The sequence below is a fragment of the Ranitomeya variabilis genome, chromosome 1, assembly GCF_051348905.1.
Source record: "Ranitomeya variabilis isolate aRanVar5 chromosome 1, aRanVar5.hap1, whole genome shotgun sequence".
Lineage (NCBI taxonomy): Eukaryota > Metazoa > Chordata > Amphibia > Anura > Dendrobatidae > Ranitomeya > Ranitomeya variabilis.
Window position 1 is genome coordinate 115,988,076 of NC_135232.1, and position 15,358 is coordinate 116,003,433.

The 15,358-nt window shown below is 45.4% G+C and overlaps 1 protein-coding gene across 1 annotated transcript in view; it reads right to left on the reverse strand.

The window, feature by feature from the left end:
* Positions 1–15,358, reverse strand: part of LOC143806921 (uncharacterized) — a 192,541-nt gene that overhangs the window by 137,648 nt on the left and 39,535 nt on the right. The window contains exons 9-12 of the mRNA XM_077287965.1: positions 7,868–7,999; positions 7,486–7,743; positions 6,427–6,579; positions 4,401–4,569 (exon numbers count right to left, since the gene is read on the reverse strand). Of these exons, the coding sequence (XP_077144080.1) occupies positions 4,401–4,569; positions 6,427–6,579; positions 7,486–7,743; positions 7,868–7,999 (712 nt within the window). The remainder of the gene's footprint in view (positions 1–4,400; positions 4,570–6,426; positions 6,580–7,485; positions 7,744–7,867; positions 8,000–15,358) is intronic.

The window sequence follows — 15,358 nt, forward strand, 5'->3', positions numbered from 1 at the left end:
TAAGACTATCCACAATAGCCTGTATGCCAGGCGTCTGGTCTGAGTCAGAGTCAGACCCGGACTGGGAATCTATGTCCGACCCAAGGTACTCCTCCGAAGAGGGGAATTGGGGAGAGGTAAGCAGCTTGGGAACTGCTGAGGGACCCGGAGAGCTGGAAGAGGAGCCAGAAAGGGACCTCTTTCTAGGACGGCCGGCCGGAGTGTTCTTCTGAGGGTCGATAACAGGTGCATGCGACTCACCATGAGAGACGGTCGGAGCACTGGTGGCTGTAGCTAGATGCGGAAGTCGTTCAAGCGCCTGGACCAGAGATTGGGATACTTTAGTCAAGTCAGAGACTGACAGACATAGTAACTGCCCACTCTGGGGGAGGGGGAGGGCACTCATCCCGAGATTCGGAAGCTTCCTGCGGAGCAGACATGGTAGGAGGACTGCAGGATTGGCATCAGGGTGACGACTGACCTGCTGACCACTTTTTCTTGCAGCGTGAGCAAGCGTAATGAAAGATGGTGGGTTTGGAAACAGAAGCCCCAATAGAGTTGGACATATGTAGGCTGTGAGCTTATAGTAAGAAAAAAAGGGTTGGAAAGCTCTGTCTGTGTAAGTGCTGACCACTTTTTCTTGTCTAAACTACTGCAGCGCTGCCTCCGGAGTATGATATACTGCAGGGGTGGGTTGCTAGGGTACGGATGAAAGCCTACCGTACAGGAAGGAAAGAGCTGCAGCTGAGCCGGTATCTGTGCCCCCCGTGTGGAGTAGCGTCCGCATAGGAAGCAGGATCCAAGATGGAGGAGGAATAGAGGCCTCGTGGGGAAGGAGGGGGAGTGGTAAAGCGCACAGCAAATGACCGGGAAGAGAGGAAACCCCTGATAGATCCAGCGGCAAAAGGGGGCGTGTGAGCTGTTTAAAATATCACGGGGCGCCAAGAAGGAGCGGGCGATTAGGAGGCGCGGCCGACCGGCCCGAACTGAGGTAAAGTGAAAGTAAAAAAGGGGAGCCACGGCGCTGAATGGACAACGCATGGAATAGACGGCAGGGCAGCGCTGACAGGTCCAGGGGAGGGAAGGGAGCGAGTGTGTAATACAAACAACAATCCCCTTCCCCCCGATATATCTTCATTACCTTGATCTTCAGCGCTGTATGAGGGTCGTCCAGGGGCCCAAGGGAAGGCAGGGACGCTGGAGAGAAGAACCCTCTTCCAGGAGACTGCATCAACCCCCTTAGGGAAAAGGGGGGGGGAGGTCACCGCTGGTGACTACCGTCTCCCTCTCAGCCCTGTCTGAGGGGAGGGGTGAAGAGGAAATTCGGCAAGGACCGGCCACCACACTCACCCTGAGGCACCAATGAAGGCGCAGGGAATAAATGTCCTGCCAGCAGGCCTGAGTGTTGCGATGTGGGTGACACCACACTGCTCGCTCAGCCGCTAATAATGGGAAGGCAGAGTGAATTAACACCCTGATTCCCTAGAAGTTGAATCTGAAAAACAAAATAAATAATTAGTAAAACACAACAAACCTGCGAAAGCAAAAAATGATTAGCTGCGGATCTGGGAGATCCAGGTCCGCCTCCTACAGACACTAAGCATAAACTGAGGTGCTCAGTGCCTGTCGGTGGGTGTATACTGCCGGGGAGGGGCTATCGTTCTTTTCCTTTTTTGCATAGTGTCAGCCTCCTAGCAGCAGCAGCATACACCCACGGTTATCTGTGTCCCCCAATGAAGCGATAAAGAAAAGGAGATGAACACACCCAGGATCGGTCTAAGCTTGGCTGACTGCCGCTAGAAGAAAAGTCCTACCTAGGCTCGTATAAGCCGAAACATAGGTGTGTACTCTGCAGAACATTGAGGACGTTATAAACAGAGGACCAGGTAGCCTCACTGCACATCTACGATGACGAAGCTTGATTGCAAATAGCCCAGGAAGCTCACACTGCAAGTGCCGGGAGACCTCCAAGATGACCTTCAGGAATCACAAAGTCAGAGTATAAACAATGCTGTTCTAGAAAAATAGAGACACCGGGCCCTGACTAGATCCAATTTGAGAAGGGAATGCTCCCAAGGATGAGAAGGTGATGGACAGAAGGACAGGAGAATGATGTCCTTGTTAACACAAAAGGGAGAAACCACCTTCGGGAGAAAGAAAGAACTGGGTGCAGCACCACTTTCTCCTGATGGATGACAAGGGTGACCAGCAGGATAGGGCTGCCAGCTCTGAAACGCATCTGATGGAGGCAATCGCCATTAGGAAGGTGATATTCCAGGAAAGGAAGGATTGATAAACTTCTTGAAAGGGTTCAAAGGGGGCACCCTGGAGAGCGGTCAGGACCAGGTTGAGGTCCCAGGGGGAACGGAATGAGTGTCTCTCTGAAAAAGTCCTGACTTGCGAGCGTGAAGCTAGGTTTCTCTGAAACAGGATCGAAAGAACAGAGACCTGACCCTTAACGGAGTTGAAAGACAGGCCAGACTCAAGGCCTGACTGAAGAAAGGACAAAAAACCAGAGAGAGAGAAGGACATGGGAGCTGCCTGGTTGAATTCACACCAGCAGACAAAGGTCTTCCATTTGTGATGGTAGATGCGGGAGGAAGAGGGCTTCCTTGCTTTGATTATGGTTTTAATAACCTGATCTGAGAAGCCTCTTTCAGGACTGCGGGTTAAAATGAGAGTTGGTGAATGAGAACCCTGGGAAAGGAGGTCTGGACGATATGGAAGTTTCCATAGGAAGTCTGCAATGAGACTGACGACTTCTGCATACCAAGCTCTTCTGGGCCAATCTGGAGCCAAGAGGATGACAGGTATTCCTTCTGCCTTGATGTTCCTGATGAGTCTGGGAATCAGAGGCAGCAGTAGAAAGAGATAAGGAAGGTGAAACAGACCACGGAAGAACGAAGGCATTAGAGCCAGTTACGGGATGTGAACATGAAGGGTGGAACTTTGTTGTTGTTCATACTGGACACCATCAGGTCAACGTCGGGCATGCCCTATCTTTGACAGATCTAGTTGAAAAATGAAAGTTTCAGAGACCACTTGCTAGAGGAGAGTCCTTGGCGACTTAAGTAGTTGGCGGCCCAGTTGTTCTCACAGAATGTGAACTGCTGAAATCGCCAGTACCCTCTGCTCGGCCCAAGCAAGGATCTAAGTGACTTCCACCATGACAGAACTGCTTTGCGTTCTGACCTGGTGATTGTTGTAGGTGACGGCCGTGGCAGTGTCGGACTGGAGAAACACCGCTGCCCAGCCCAGAAGACTGGTGTCCATCGTCACTATCTGCTACACAGGGAGAGAAAGCATATCCAGCACGGGATGAGAGGAATGAAGCGCTACTAGGAAACAGACTGACGTACTTGCGGAGTAAGATGGGATGATCCAAGTAGGAGATCTGCTTGTCCCAACTTGATAGAAGCGCAAGTTAAAGAGGACGAGTGTGAAACTGAGCAAAGGGGCAGAGGTTACACTGTCCTGAAAGTGATCCTGTTCCTAGGTCGGCTTACAGAGGAACGGAGTCCTGCAGAAGATGGTGCAGAGCAGAGAAAGAGGGGTGGGGAAGGAGTCCAGAGGGCTGTGAAGGAATGCAAAACGAGCCAGCAACCCTGAGGAAAGAGAGCTCAGATTGGCTAGCAATCTCCTCCAGAGTGGAGCCCAAGAGGACTGACTGTGGGGTTCTGTGCAGCTGTGCCCTTGCAGTAAGCCCTAGAGCCACCCATAGATCAGTAGCCATTTTTTTAACCTCTTCTGCCTTCTTTGATGCAAAAGGGGGACCTAGAGAAGGAGGAGTAACCTATCCAGATGCGGTCCTGACTCCTCCTTCTCAGAGAATGGAAGACTGTCTTCAGGGACCGCAGGTTGAAGGGAGTTCACTGGATTAGGTCAGTCTTCGTCCCGATGCAGTCTCAATCTGGTGGGTGAGCGGTCTGGGAACAGGTGACAAAGGACAGTCCGCTGGCTGCCCCGATACACTCTTGAAGTGTTAGGGGTATGGTCCTGCGATAGGACATGACGTGGCTCTCTCCACACTGTTCTCTCGGTCTCTAGGTGGCAAATCAGTGTGACTGTACACCCTGTTTCCCGTAAGTCAGAAGCGGAGCCAGAAAGAGAGGGAAAAGATTAGTAAAACAAGGCCCTAAGGTAGAAATGGTTCTGGGAGCATACCAGTGTCTGCCTCCTACTGACAATAAGCTAAAACTGAATCGCACTCGTGCCAGCAGAGAGATGGGGTGGGAGAGGAGAACGGCACCCTGCTGAGGAGGAGACAACTTTTTTTGCCTAATGGCAGCAGCATACACCCATTGTCTCCTGTGTCCCCCAATGAAGCGATAGAGAAAAGCAGATTCTGTTAACTCTGTAACATTTGACTCAGATACGTTTTATACGTTTTGTTTGCAGATGGCTAGTATTGTTTAATATACCCAGATAGATCAAGTCCCGACTGGTCGTCACTCTCTTCAGTAAAGAGTAGCAGTGAGGTTTCCTCTTCACATGTCAGAGCAGGAGACTGAGAGGAGAGATCATCTTCCCCATCGTTACAACACACGTGTGGATCATCAGCCTCAGAATTCTCTGTTATGGCAAAGTCTCCTACAAGAGGGCAAAAGTGAGAAAAAAAAATGGCACATTAGTTATTGTTCACAATGCCAGTGGTTCCTGTACATCCTCAGTCAAGGAAATAAACAGCAGTTTTATATTTTGGGTATTGTCATGAGCACAGATCCCATCTGCCTCTGTAGACCATGAGGCACATTAAAACGTCAGTCTTAATAAATGGCCTGCAGGCCGAATTCATTAGGAGGCGCATACCATGTAATGAATTTGAAGCATCTTCTCAGGGGCGTGCGCCTCTGTGCACCTCACCAGAAATATTACATCAGTGTGAGTCTAGGGCAACATTTCTAGCACAAGAAAACACGTCAGTTTTGATTAATTTGACAAGTGGCCATAGCCTTGCCCCATCTCCTCTCCAACTCTGCCTATTTTAGTGGACCTACTTCGAACTGACATGAAAACTGTGTGATGAGCAAACATTTTGCGACTTTCTGTATTGTCGTGTGGCATTTTTCTGAAGAAAACAGTTTGATGAATCGGCCTCTAAGTTTCTCTGTACTGACAAAGCCACTAAAGGCATGGTCACAAGACACAGTTTTCAAGAGGAAAATGCTTTAGGAAATATCAGCATGTATATAACTCCATTCAATGATGAAGAAACGGCTTATAGCAAAGTGATGGGAAAATGCTCAAAAATACTCCTGGGCGTCTCTTCATCTCTCCCATTAACTTCTATTAAGAGACAGAGTCTTCAGAGTGGAAAACTTCTAAAGATTGGTTTGCTTAATTTTAACCACTCGATGTCTTTGTAAGGCTATGTGCATAAGATGTAGCTTTGCCTGCGGATCCACAGCGAATTGGCCGCTAAAGATTCGCAGCAGTTTTCCATCAGGTTTTCAGTACCATGGAAAAACAAATCCACTGTGCCCATGGTGTGGAAAAGCTGCATTGTATTTTCCGCAGCATGTCAATTCTTTGTGCGGATTCCGCAGCGTTTTACACCTGCTCATCAATAGGAATCCGCAGGCGTAAAATCGTAGGTGAAATCCGCACAAAAAATGCTGGAAATCCGCAGGTAAAGCGCAGTTCATTTTACCTGTGGATTTTTCAAAAACGGTGAGGAAAAATCCACACACGAATCCGCAATGTGGGCACATAGCCTAAAACTGAAGTGGCTAAAATACCCTCAGAAGACTAAAAAGTATGATCAGCAAGTTGTCTTTACATATAAATGCTTACGTTCATGACTTTCAGCATTTAGTTAGAGCATTTCTGTCAGGCTTTGTAGTAGAGGCCACCCGAAAAGGATGCCGTGTGCGTATGCCCTTACTGGAGACCATTCACAAGTAGGTGTGTGACATGCGATGACTTGTTGTCCAGCTGAAAAGGACATCTGTCTGTAAGGCTACTTTCACACTAGCGTCGGTACGGGGCCGTCGCCATGCGTCGGCCCGACGTACCGACGCACGTTGTGAAATAAATGCACAACGGGGGCAGCGGATGCAGTTTTTCAATGCATCCGCTGCCCCATTGTAATGTCCGGGGAGGAGGGGGCGGAGTTTCGGCCGCGCATGCGCTGTCGAAAATGGCGGACATGACACACAAAAAGTTACATGGAACGGTTTTTTTTGTGCCGACGGTCCGTCAAAACACGACACATCCGTCGCACGACGGATGCGACGTGTGGCAATCCGTTGCAATGCGTCGCTAATGCAAGTGTATGGAGAAAAAACGCATCCTGTTGTGCAAAAGAAATAAGCAAAGGCTCAGAGACCATACCCCCCACCCAGAGCTGGAGAGTCCTCAGCCATATGCATCTCATTGCCGGCCAATACTGCTGGAAAGGTCTGGATTTTAAGCCAACACCCATGGGTAGCTGCAATATATATTTACCATCATTTTCATCTTCCAGCTCAGTTTCTTTGTAATAAGGTTTCTTTTTCTGTACCCTCGTTTTCTTTTCAGCCAGAGTCCCATTAAGATTTCCATCATCGTCTACCGAGTGAAGCTCAGGCTTGTTGCCAGTGTCCAGTGTGAGGTCCTTAGCTATAGAGACATAAGCACGTCATTCAGATAAGGAAAGGCTGTTTCTCGGTCACTTCATGGGGGTGTTGAGGGGGCACAAGAACCGTGGGGGTATGGCGCTGCCACCAGGTGGCAGACACTAAGAAATACACCTAAAAGTCAGCTCCTCTCCTGCACACACCGGACTAAATCTATTTAGCTTAGTGTCATGCAGGAGGCGGACAGCGGCCTCGAGCTCCAGATCTGTCTCTAGATACGGTGGGTTTTTTTTTTTGTTTTGTTCTAACTTTTTTCCCTTTAGTTTTAGGTTGAGAAACAGAAAGAAATTGCCAAAAGCAGTGCTGAAGGGGTCACCCTGTACCCTCCTAGGTCTGGACGGTAGGACCTTATTCCCTAATGCAGCTACGTCCCTGTGACAGGCGGACGGTCCTTGCCCTCGTCTCCCCATCACAGAGTGACGCATTATTCACATGTTCTTGCTGCCCTTTTCAAGGGCAAATAGGCTGGAAATTACGGCCAAGCAGGATAAAAGATTTCTGAAATCTCCGACTGCTTATTTATTTTTTGTTGATAACAACCATCAAAGCGGTTTTATTTATTTTTTTGTAAATCTGCAGCATGTCAATTTTTTCAGCAATTTTGAAACATTTCTCATCAGTTCAATTGAATAGGGAAAAAACGAAAATGTAAAAAACACATCAAAAGTGGCATATTTTTCGTTTTTCTTGCTAACACTGGTTTTAGGTGCAGAAAAATCTGCTGAGAAAACACAACGTGTGCACATAACCAACAGGTTTAATAAATTAGCCCTCCTGGCAAGCCATAGAAAATAGATATAACAGAGGAAAAATCCGATGGTATGAGCACATGGATGGGTATATTGTGTGCAAAAAATTAGTTTTGTAGAGTAAGAGAATGACTTCTCACTTTTAATAGACTTCTCTTTTTTTGGCATCGGTGTTAGATCATCATCCTGCGACTCGCGATTATTTTCCTCTTCCGGCTTCTTTGTGCCATCTTTTTTCCTCTTGGGCTTCTTCTTTTTCACAGGATCAGTCGCCCCTGAGCAGTCATCGATATCTAGAGATCTCTTGTTCTCCTTCTCAGCTGTGCCAGCATCTGCTCCTTCCTCCTCGGATATGGCCGATTCCTCATCATGAAGGCTTTGTTCTGCCGCAGCTTTGTCTGTTGCATAAATCAAATCTATTATAGAATACCCGATACGTTAGAATCGGGCCACCATCTAGTATAGTATAAAAGGGGTAATCCCCTTTATTGTTATTTATTAGATGGAGGGATAAGACATTACCTTTGTGTTTCTTGCGTGACTTAGTGTTGGTCTTACGTGGCTGATTACTTCTGGCTTTCTTTTTCTTTCCTTCTTCTAGAGCTTTCTCGAGAAGTTGAGCAAAAAACTCAAAATCAAAATCTTTAGTTTCCCCTAATAATCAATCATAAAAAAAAAGGTTTAGGTGGCAACATATTCACGATTCCAGCCACATCTATAACATCTGACAATTATTACTTAGAAAGAAGAAAAAAAAATTACATATATATAATAAATATACATACATACACATAGAGATATATATATATATATATATATATATATATATATATATATATATATATATATATATATATATATATATATATATATATATATACATACACACACACACATACATATAACACAGCCACGTAGCATATAACACAGCCACATAGTATATAACATAGCACACACAGCATATAGCACAGCAACGTAGCATATAACAGCCCGCGTAGCATATAGCACAGCCACGTAGTAACTTTTGGTCTGTACTGTGCATAATACATACATATACACACACACCTATGCAGCATCAATAGTAAAAACAATGTTAAACATTAAAAAAAAACCCACACATTATATTCTCACCTTCCGGCGTCCGCGGCTGCCTGTCAAGCTCCTCGCGATGCTCCGGTCCCAAGAATGCATTGCGGCAATGACCCCAGATGACGTAGCGGTCTCGCGAGATGGCTACATCATCACGGGTTATTGCTGCAAGGCATTACTGGGAACGGAGCGTCGGGAGGAACATAGGTAAAGGCCTGGGCTGGATCCGGGGGCCGCCGGAAGGTGAGTATAACACTATTTATTTTAATTATTATTATTATTTTTTTTTTTTTACAGAGATATGGTGCGGGCTGTGCTACATACTGCGTGGGCTGTGCTACATACTGCGTGGGCTGTGCTACATACTGCGTGGGCTGTGCTACATACTGCGTGGGCTGTGCTACATACTGCGTGGGCTGTGCTACATACTGCGTGGGCTGTGCTACATACTGCGTGGGCTGTGCTACATACTGCGTGGGCTGTGCTACATACTGCGTGGGCTGTGCTACATACTGCGTGGGCTGTGCTACATACTGCGTGGGCTGTGCTACATACTGCGTGGGCTGTGCTACATACTGCGTGGGCTGTGCTACATACTGCGTGGGCTGTGCCTCATACTGCGTGGGCTGTGCCACATACTGCGTGGGCTGTGCCACATACTGCGTGGGCTGTGCTACATACTGCGTGGGCTGTGCTACATACTGCGTGGGCTGTGCTACATACTGCGTGGGCTGTGCCACATACTGCGTGGGCTGTGCCTCATACTGCGTGGGCTGTGCCTCATACTGCGTGGGCTGTGCCTCATACTGCGTGGGCTGTGCCTCATACTGCGTGGGCTGTGCCTCATACTGCGTGGGCTGTGCCTCATACTGCGTGGGCTGTGCCTCTTTCGCCCGGGTCCCTCAAAAACCTGGAGCCAGCCCCGGCTTCACTGACTGGTCGTGCCCGGCCGGGCATGACCAATCAGCGACAGACGCATTCCGGCCGTGAATTGGCGTGGGATTTGAACCACGCTTGGCTAGTTGGTTGCACCCGGCCGGCTCCTGTGTATTCATTGCATTATTCTGAAACCATCATAAATAAACTACATACATATTCTAGAATACCCGATGCGTTAGAATCGGGCCACCATCTAATAATATATATATATATATATATATATATATATATATATATATATATATATATATATATATTTATTTGTCTAAGGTCCATTTCCGTCTGTTTGTCTGTAAAAAATCCCGTATATATATATATATACATACACACACACATATACAGTTAGGTCCATATATATTTGGACAGAGACATCATTTTTCTAATTTTGGTCATAGACATTACCACAATGAATTTTAAACAAAACAATTCAGATGCAGTTGAAGTTCAGACTTTCAGCTTTCATTTGAGGGTATCCACATTAAAATTGGATGAAGGGTTTAGGAGTTTCAGCTCCTTAACATGTGCCACCCTGTTTTTAAAGGGACCAGAAGTAATTGGACAGATTCAATAATTTTAAATAAAATGTTCATTTTTAGTACTTGGTTGAAAACCCATTGTTGGCAATGACTGCCTGATGTCTAGAACTCATGGACATCACCAGACGCTGTATTTCCTCCTTTTTGATGCTCTGCAAGGCCTTCACTGCGGTGGTTTTCAGTTGCTGTTTGTTTGTGGGCCTTTCTGTCTGAAGTTTAGTCTTTAACAAGTGAAATGCATGCTCAATTGGGTTGAGATCAGGTGACTGACTTGGCCATTCAAGAATATTCCACTTCTTTGCTTTAATAAACTCCTGGGTTGCTTTGGCTTTATGTTTTGGGTCATTGTCCATCCGTAGTATGAAACAACGACCAATCAGTTTGGCTGCATTTGGCCGGATCTGAGCACACAGTATGGCTCTGAATACCTCAGAATTCATTTGGCTGCTTCTGTCCTGTGTCACATCATCAATAAACACTAGTGACCCAGTGCCACTGGCAGCCATGCATGCCCAAGCCATCACACTGCCTCCGCCGTGTTTTACAGATGATGTGGTATGCTTTGGATCATGAGCTGTACCACACCTTTGCCATGCTTTTCTCTTTCCATCATTCTGGTAGAGGTTGATCATGGTTTCATCTGTCCAAAGAATGTTATTCCAGAACTGTGCTGGCTTTTTTAGATGTTTTTTAGCAAAGTCCAGTCTTGCCTTTTTATTCTTGATGCTTATGAGTGGCTTGCACCGTGCAGTGAACCCTCTGTATTTACTTTCATGCAGTCTTCTCTCTATGGTAGATTTGGATATTGATACGCCGACCTCCTGGAGAGTGTTGTTCACTTGGTTGGCTGTTGTGAAGGGGTTTTCTCTTCACCATGGAGATTATTCTGCGATCATCCACCACTGTTGTCTTCCGTGGGCGCCCAGGTCTTTTTGCATTGATGAGTTCACCAGTGCTTTCTTTCTTTCTCAGGATGTACCAAACTGTAGATTTTGCCAATCCTAATATTGTAGCAATTTCTCGGATGGGTTTTTTCTGTTTTCGCAGCTTAAGGATGGCTTGTTTCACCTTCATGGAGAGCTCCTTTGACCGCATGTTTACTTCACAGCAAAATCTTCCAAATGCAAGCACCACACCTCAGATCAACTCCAGGCCTTTTATCTGCTTAATTGAGAATGACATAACGAAGGGATTGCCCACACCTGTCCATGAAATAGCCTTGGAGTCAATTGTCCAATTACTTTTGGTCCCTTTAAAAACAGGGTGGCACATGTTAAGGAGCTGAAACTCCTAAACCTTTCATCCAATTTTAATGTGGATACCCTCAAATGAAAGCTGAAAGTCTAAACTTCAACTGCATCTTAATGGTTTTGTATAAAATTCATTGTGGTAATGTCTATAACCAAAATTAGAAAAATGTTGTGTCTGTCCAAATATATATGGACCTAACTGTATTATATATATATATATATATATATATATATATATATATATATATATATATATATATATATATATACTAGCTGTACTACCCGGCTTCGCCCGGGTTAATGACTGCTGTTAGCAAAATAGAATGTGTTAACAAAAATTTATTCTGCACACAAAAACCACAAAACAAATAGATAGAAATGTAATTATTAAAAGGCAAAAACTAAGCAAATAGAAGCATTTCACAACATATATTAGCTTTGTTATACTGAGAATGTCTTTGTTGCCTATATTAACCAATCAGAGCTCAGGTTAATTAACTGTAGCAAAATAGAAGCTGAGCTGTGATTGGTTGCTATTGGCAGCCTGATAAATCCCCAGCCAACAGGAAGCCCTCCCCCCTGGCAGTATATATTAGCTCACACATACACATAATAGACAGGTCATGTGACTGACAGCTGCCGTATTTCCTATATGGTACATTTGTTGCTCTTGTAGTTTGCTTATTAATCAGATTTTTATTTTTGAAGGACAATACCAGACTTGTGTGTGTTTTAGGGCGAGTTTTATGTGTCAAGTTGTGTGTGTTGAGTTGCGTGTGGCGACATGCATGTAGCGACTTTTGTGAGATGAGTTTTGTGTGGCGACATGCGTGTAGCAACATTTTGTGTGTTGAGTTGCATGTGACAGGTTAGTGTAGCAAGTTGTGTGCAGCAAGATTTGTGCATGGCGAGTTTTGCGCGTGGCGAGTTTTATGTGTGGTGCATTTTGAGTATGTGCAAGTTTTGTGTGAGGCAACTTTTGCATGTGGTGCAACTTTTGTACATGTGGCAATTTTTCTGTGTGTGCAAGTTTTGCATGAGGTGAGTTTTCCATGAGGTGAGTTTTGCACGTGTGGCGAGTTTTGCGTGAGCCTAGTTTTGCATATGGCGAGTTTTGCATGTAGCGAGTTTTGAGTGGTGACTTTTGTGTTTCGACTTTTATGTGGCGAGGTTGGTGTGTGTGTGTGGTGAAATGTGTGCTGAGGGTGGTATATGTGTTCAAGCACGTGGTAGTGTGTGGCGCATTTTGTGTTTGTGTTCATATCCCCGTGTGTGGTGAGTATCCCATGTCGGGGCCCCACCTTAGCAACTGTACGGTATATACTCTTTGTCGCCATCGCTCTCATTCTTTAAGTCCTCATTGTTCACATCTGGCAGCTGTCAATTTTCCTCCAACACTTTTCCCTTCACTTTTTCCCCATTATGTAGATAGGAGCAAAATTGTTTGGTGAATTGGAACGCGCGGGGTTAAAATTTCACCTCACAACATAGCCTATGACGCTCTCGGGGTCCAGACGTGTGACTGTGCAAAATTTTGTGGCTGTAGCTGCGACGGTACAGATGCCAATCCCGGACATACACACATACATACATACACACATTCAGCTTTATATATTAGATATACCTGTATGTAATCTCCTGTATATAGTATATACCTGTGTGTCATCTCACCTATATATAGTATATATCTGTGTGTCATCTCCTGTATATAGTATATACCTGTATGTCATCTCCTCCTATACATAGCATATACCTGTGTCATCTCCTCCTGTATATACTATATACCTGTAGGTAATCTGCTCCTGTATATAGTATATACCTGTGTGTCATCTCCTCCTGTATATAGTATATACCTGTATGTCATCTCCTCCTGTATGTAGTATGTACCTGTATGTCATCTCCTCCTCTATATAGTATATACCTGTGTGTCATCTCTCCTGTATATAGTATATATCTGTGTGTCATCTCCTCCTGTATATAGTATATACCTGTGTGTCATCTCCCCTGTAAATAGTATATACCTGTGTGTCATCTCCTGTATATAGTATATAGCTGTATGCCATCTCCTCCTGTATTAGCCCTCGTTCACACGTTATTTGGTCAGTATTTTTACCTCAGTATTTGTAAGCTAAAATGGCAGCCTGATAAATCCCCAGCCAACAGTAAGCCCACCCCCTGGCAGTATATATTAGCTCACACATACACATAATAGACTGGTCATGTGACTGACAGCTGCCGGATTCCTATATGGTACATTTGTTGCTCTTGTAGTTTGTCTGCTTATTAATCAGATTTTTATTTTTGAAGGATACCAGACTTGTGTGTGTTTTAGGGCGAGTTTCGTGTGTCAAGTTGTGTGTGTTGAGTTGCGTGTGGCGACATGCATGTAGGGACTTTTGTGAGATGAGTTTTGTGTGGCGACATGCGTGTAGCAACTTTTTGTGTGTCGAGTTGCATGTGACAGGTTAGTGTAGCAAGTTGTGTGCAGCAAGTTTTGCGCATGGCGAGTTTTGCGCGTGGCGAGTTTTATGTGTGGTGCCTTTTGAGTATGTGCAAGTTTTGTGTGAGGCAACTTTTGCATGTGTTGCAACTTTTGTGCATGTGGCAATTTTTCTGCGTGTGGCAATTTTTCTGCGTGTGCAAGTTTTGCGTGTGGCGAGTTTTGCACGTGTGGCGAGTTTTGCATGTGGAGAGTTTTGCGCGTGGCGAGTTTTGAGCGGCGACTTTTGTGTTTCTACTTTTATGTGGCGAGGTTGGTGTATGTGTGGTGAAATGTGCACTGAGGGTGGTATATGTGTTCGAGCACGTGGTAGTGTGTGGCGCATTTTGTGTGTGTGTTCATATCCCCGTGGTGGTGTGATTATCCCATGTTGGGGCCCCACCTTAGCAACTGTACAGTATATACTCTTTGGTGCCATCGCTGTCATTCTTTAAGTCCCCCTTGTTCACATCTGGCAGCTGTTAATTTGCCTCCAACACTTTTCCTTTCATTTTTTCCCCATTATGTAGATAGGGGCAAAATTGTTTGGTGACTTGGAAAGCGCGGGGTTAAAATTTCACCTCACAATATAGCTTTGACGCTCTCAGGGTCCAGACGTGTGACTGTGCAAAATTTTGTGCCTGTAGCTGCGACGCCTCCAACACTTTTCCTTTCACTTTTTCCCCATTATGTAGATAGGGGCAAAATTGTTTGGTGAATTGGAAAGCGCGGGGTTAAAATTTCACCTCACAACATAGCCTATGACGCTCTCGGGGTCCAGACGTGTGACTGTGCAAAATTTTGTGGCTGTAGCTGCTACGGTTCAGATGCCAATCCCGGACATACATACATACATACATACATACACACACACACACATTCAGCTTTATATATTAGATATATATATATATATAAAGCTGAATGTGTGTATGTATGTGTTTATGTATGTCCGGGATTGGCATCTGAACCGTCGCAGCTACAGCCACAAAATTTTGCACAGTCACACGTCTGGACCCCGAGAGCGTCAAAGCTATGTTGTGAGGTGAAATTTTAACCCCGCGCTTTCCAATTCACCAAACAATTTTGCCCCTATCTACATAATGGGGAAAAAGTGAAAGGAAAAGTGTTGGAGGCGTCGCAGCTACAGGCACAAAATTTTGCACAGTCACACGTCTGGACCCTGAGAGCGTCAAAGCTATGTTGTGAGGTGAAATTTTAACCCCGCGCTTTCCAATTCACCAAACAATTTTGCGCCTATCTACATAATGGGGAAAAAATGAAAGGAAAAGTGTTGGAGGCAAATTAACAGCTGCCAGATGTGAACAAGGGGGACTTAAAGAATGAGAGCGATGGCGCCAAAGAGTATATACTGTACAGTTGCTAAGGTGGGGCCCCGACATGGGACAATCACCACACCACCACGGGGATATGAACACACACACAAAATGCGCCACACACTACCACGTGCTCGAACACATATACCACCCTCAGCGCACATTTCACCACACATACACCAACCTCGCCACATAAAAGTTGAAACACAAAAGTCGCCACTCAAAACTCGCCACACGCAAAACTCTCCACATGCAAAACTCGCCACACGTGCAAAACTCACCTCATGGAAAACTCGCCACACGCAAAACTTGCACACGCGGAAAAATTGCCACATGCACAAAAGATATATACTATATACAGGAGAGATGACACACAGGTATATACT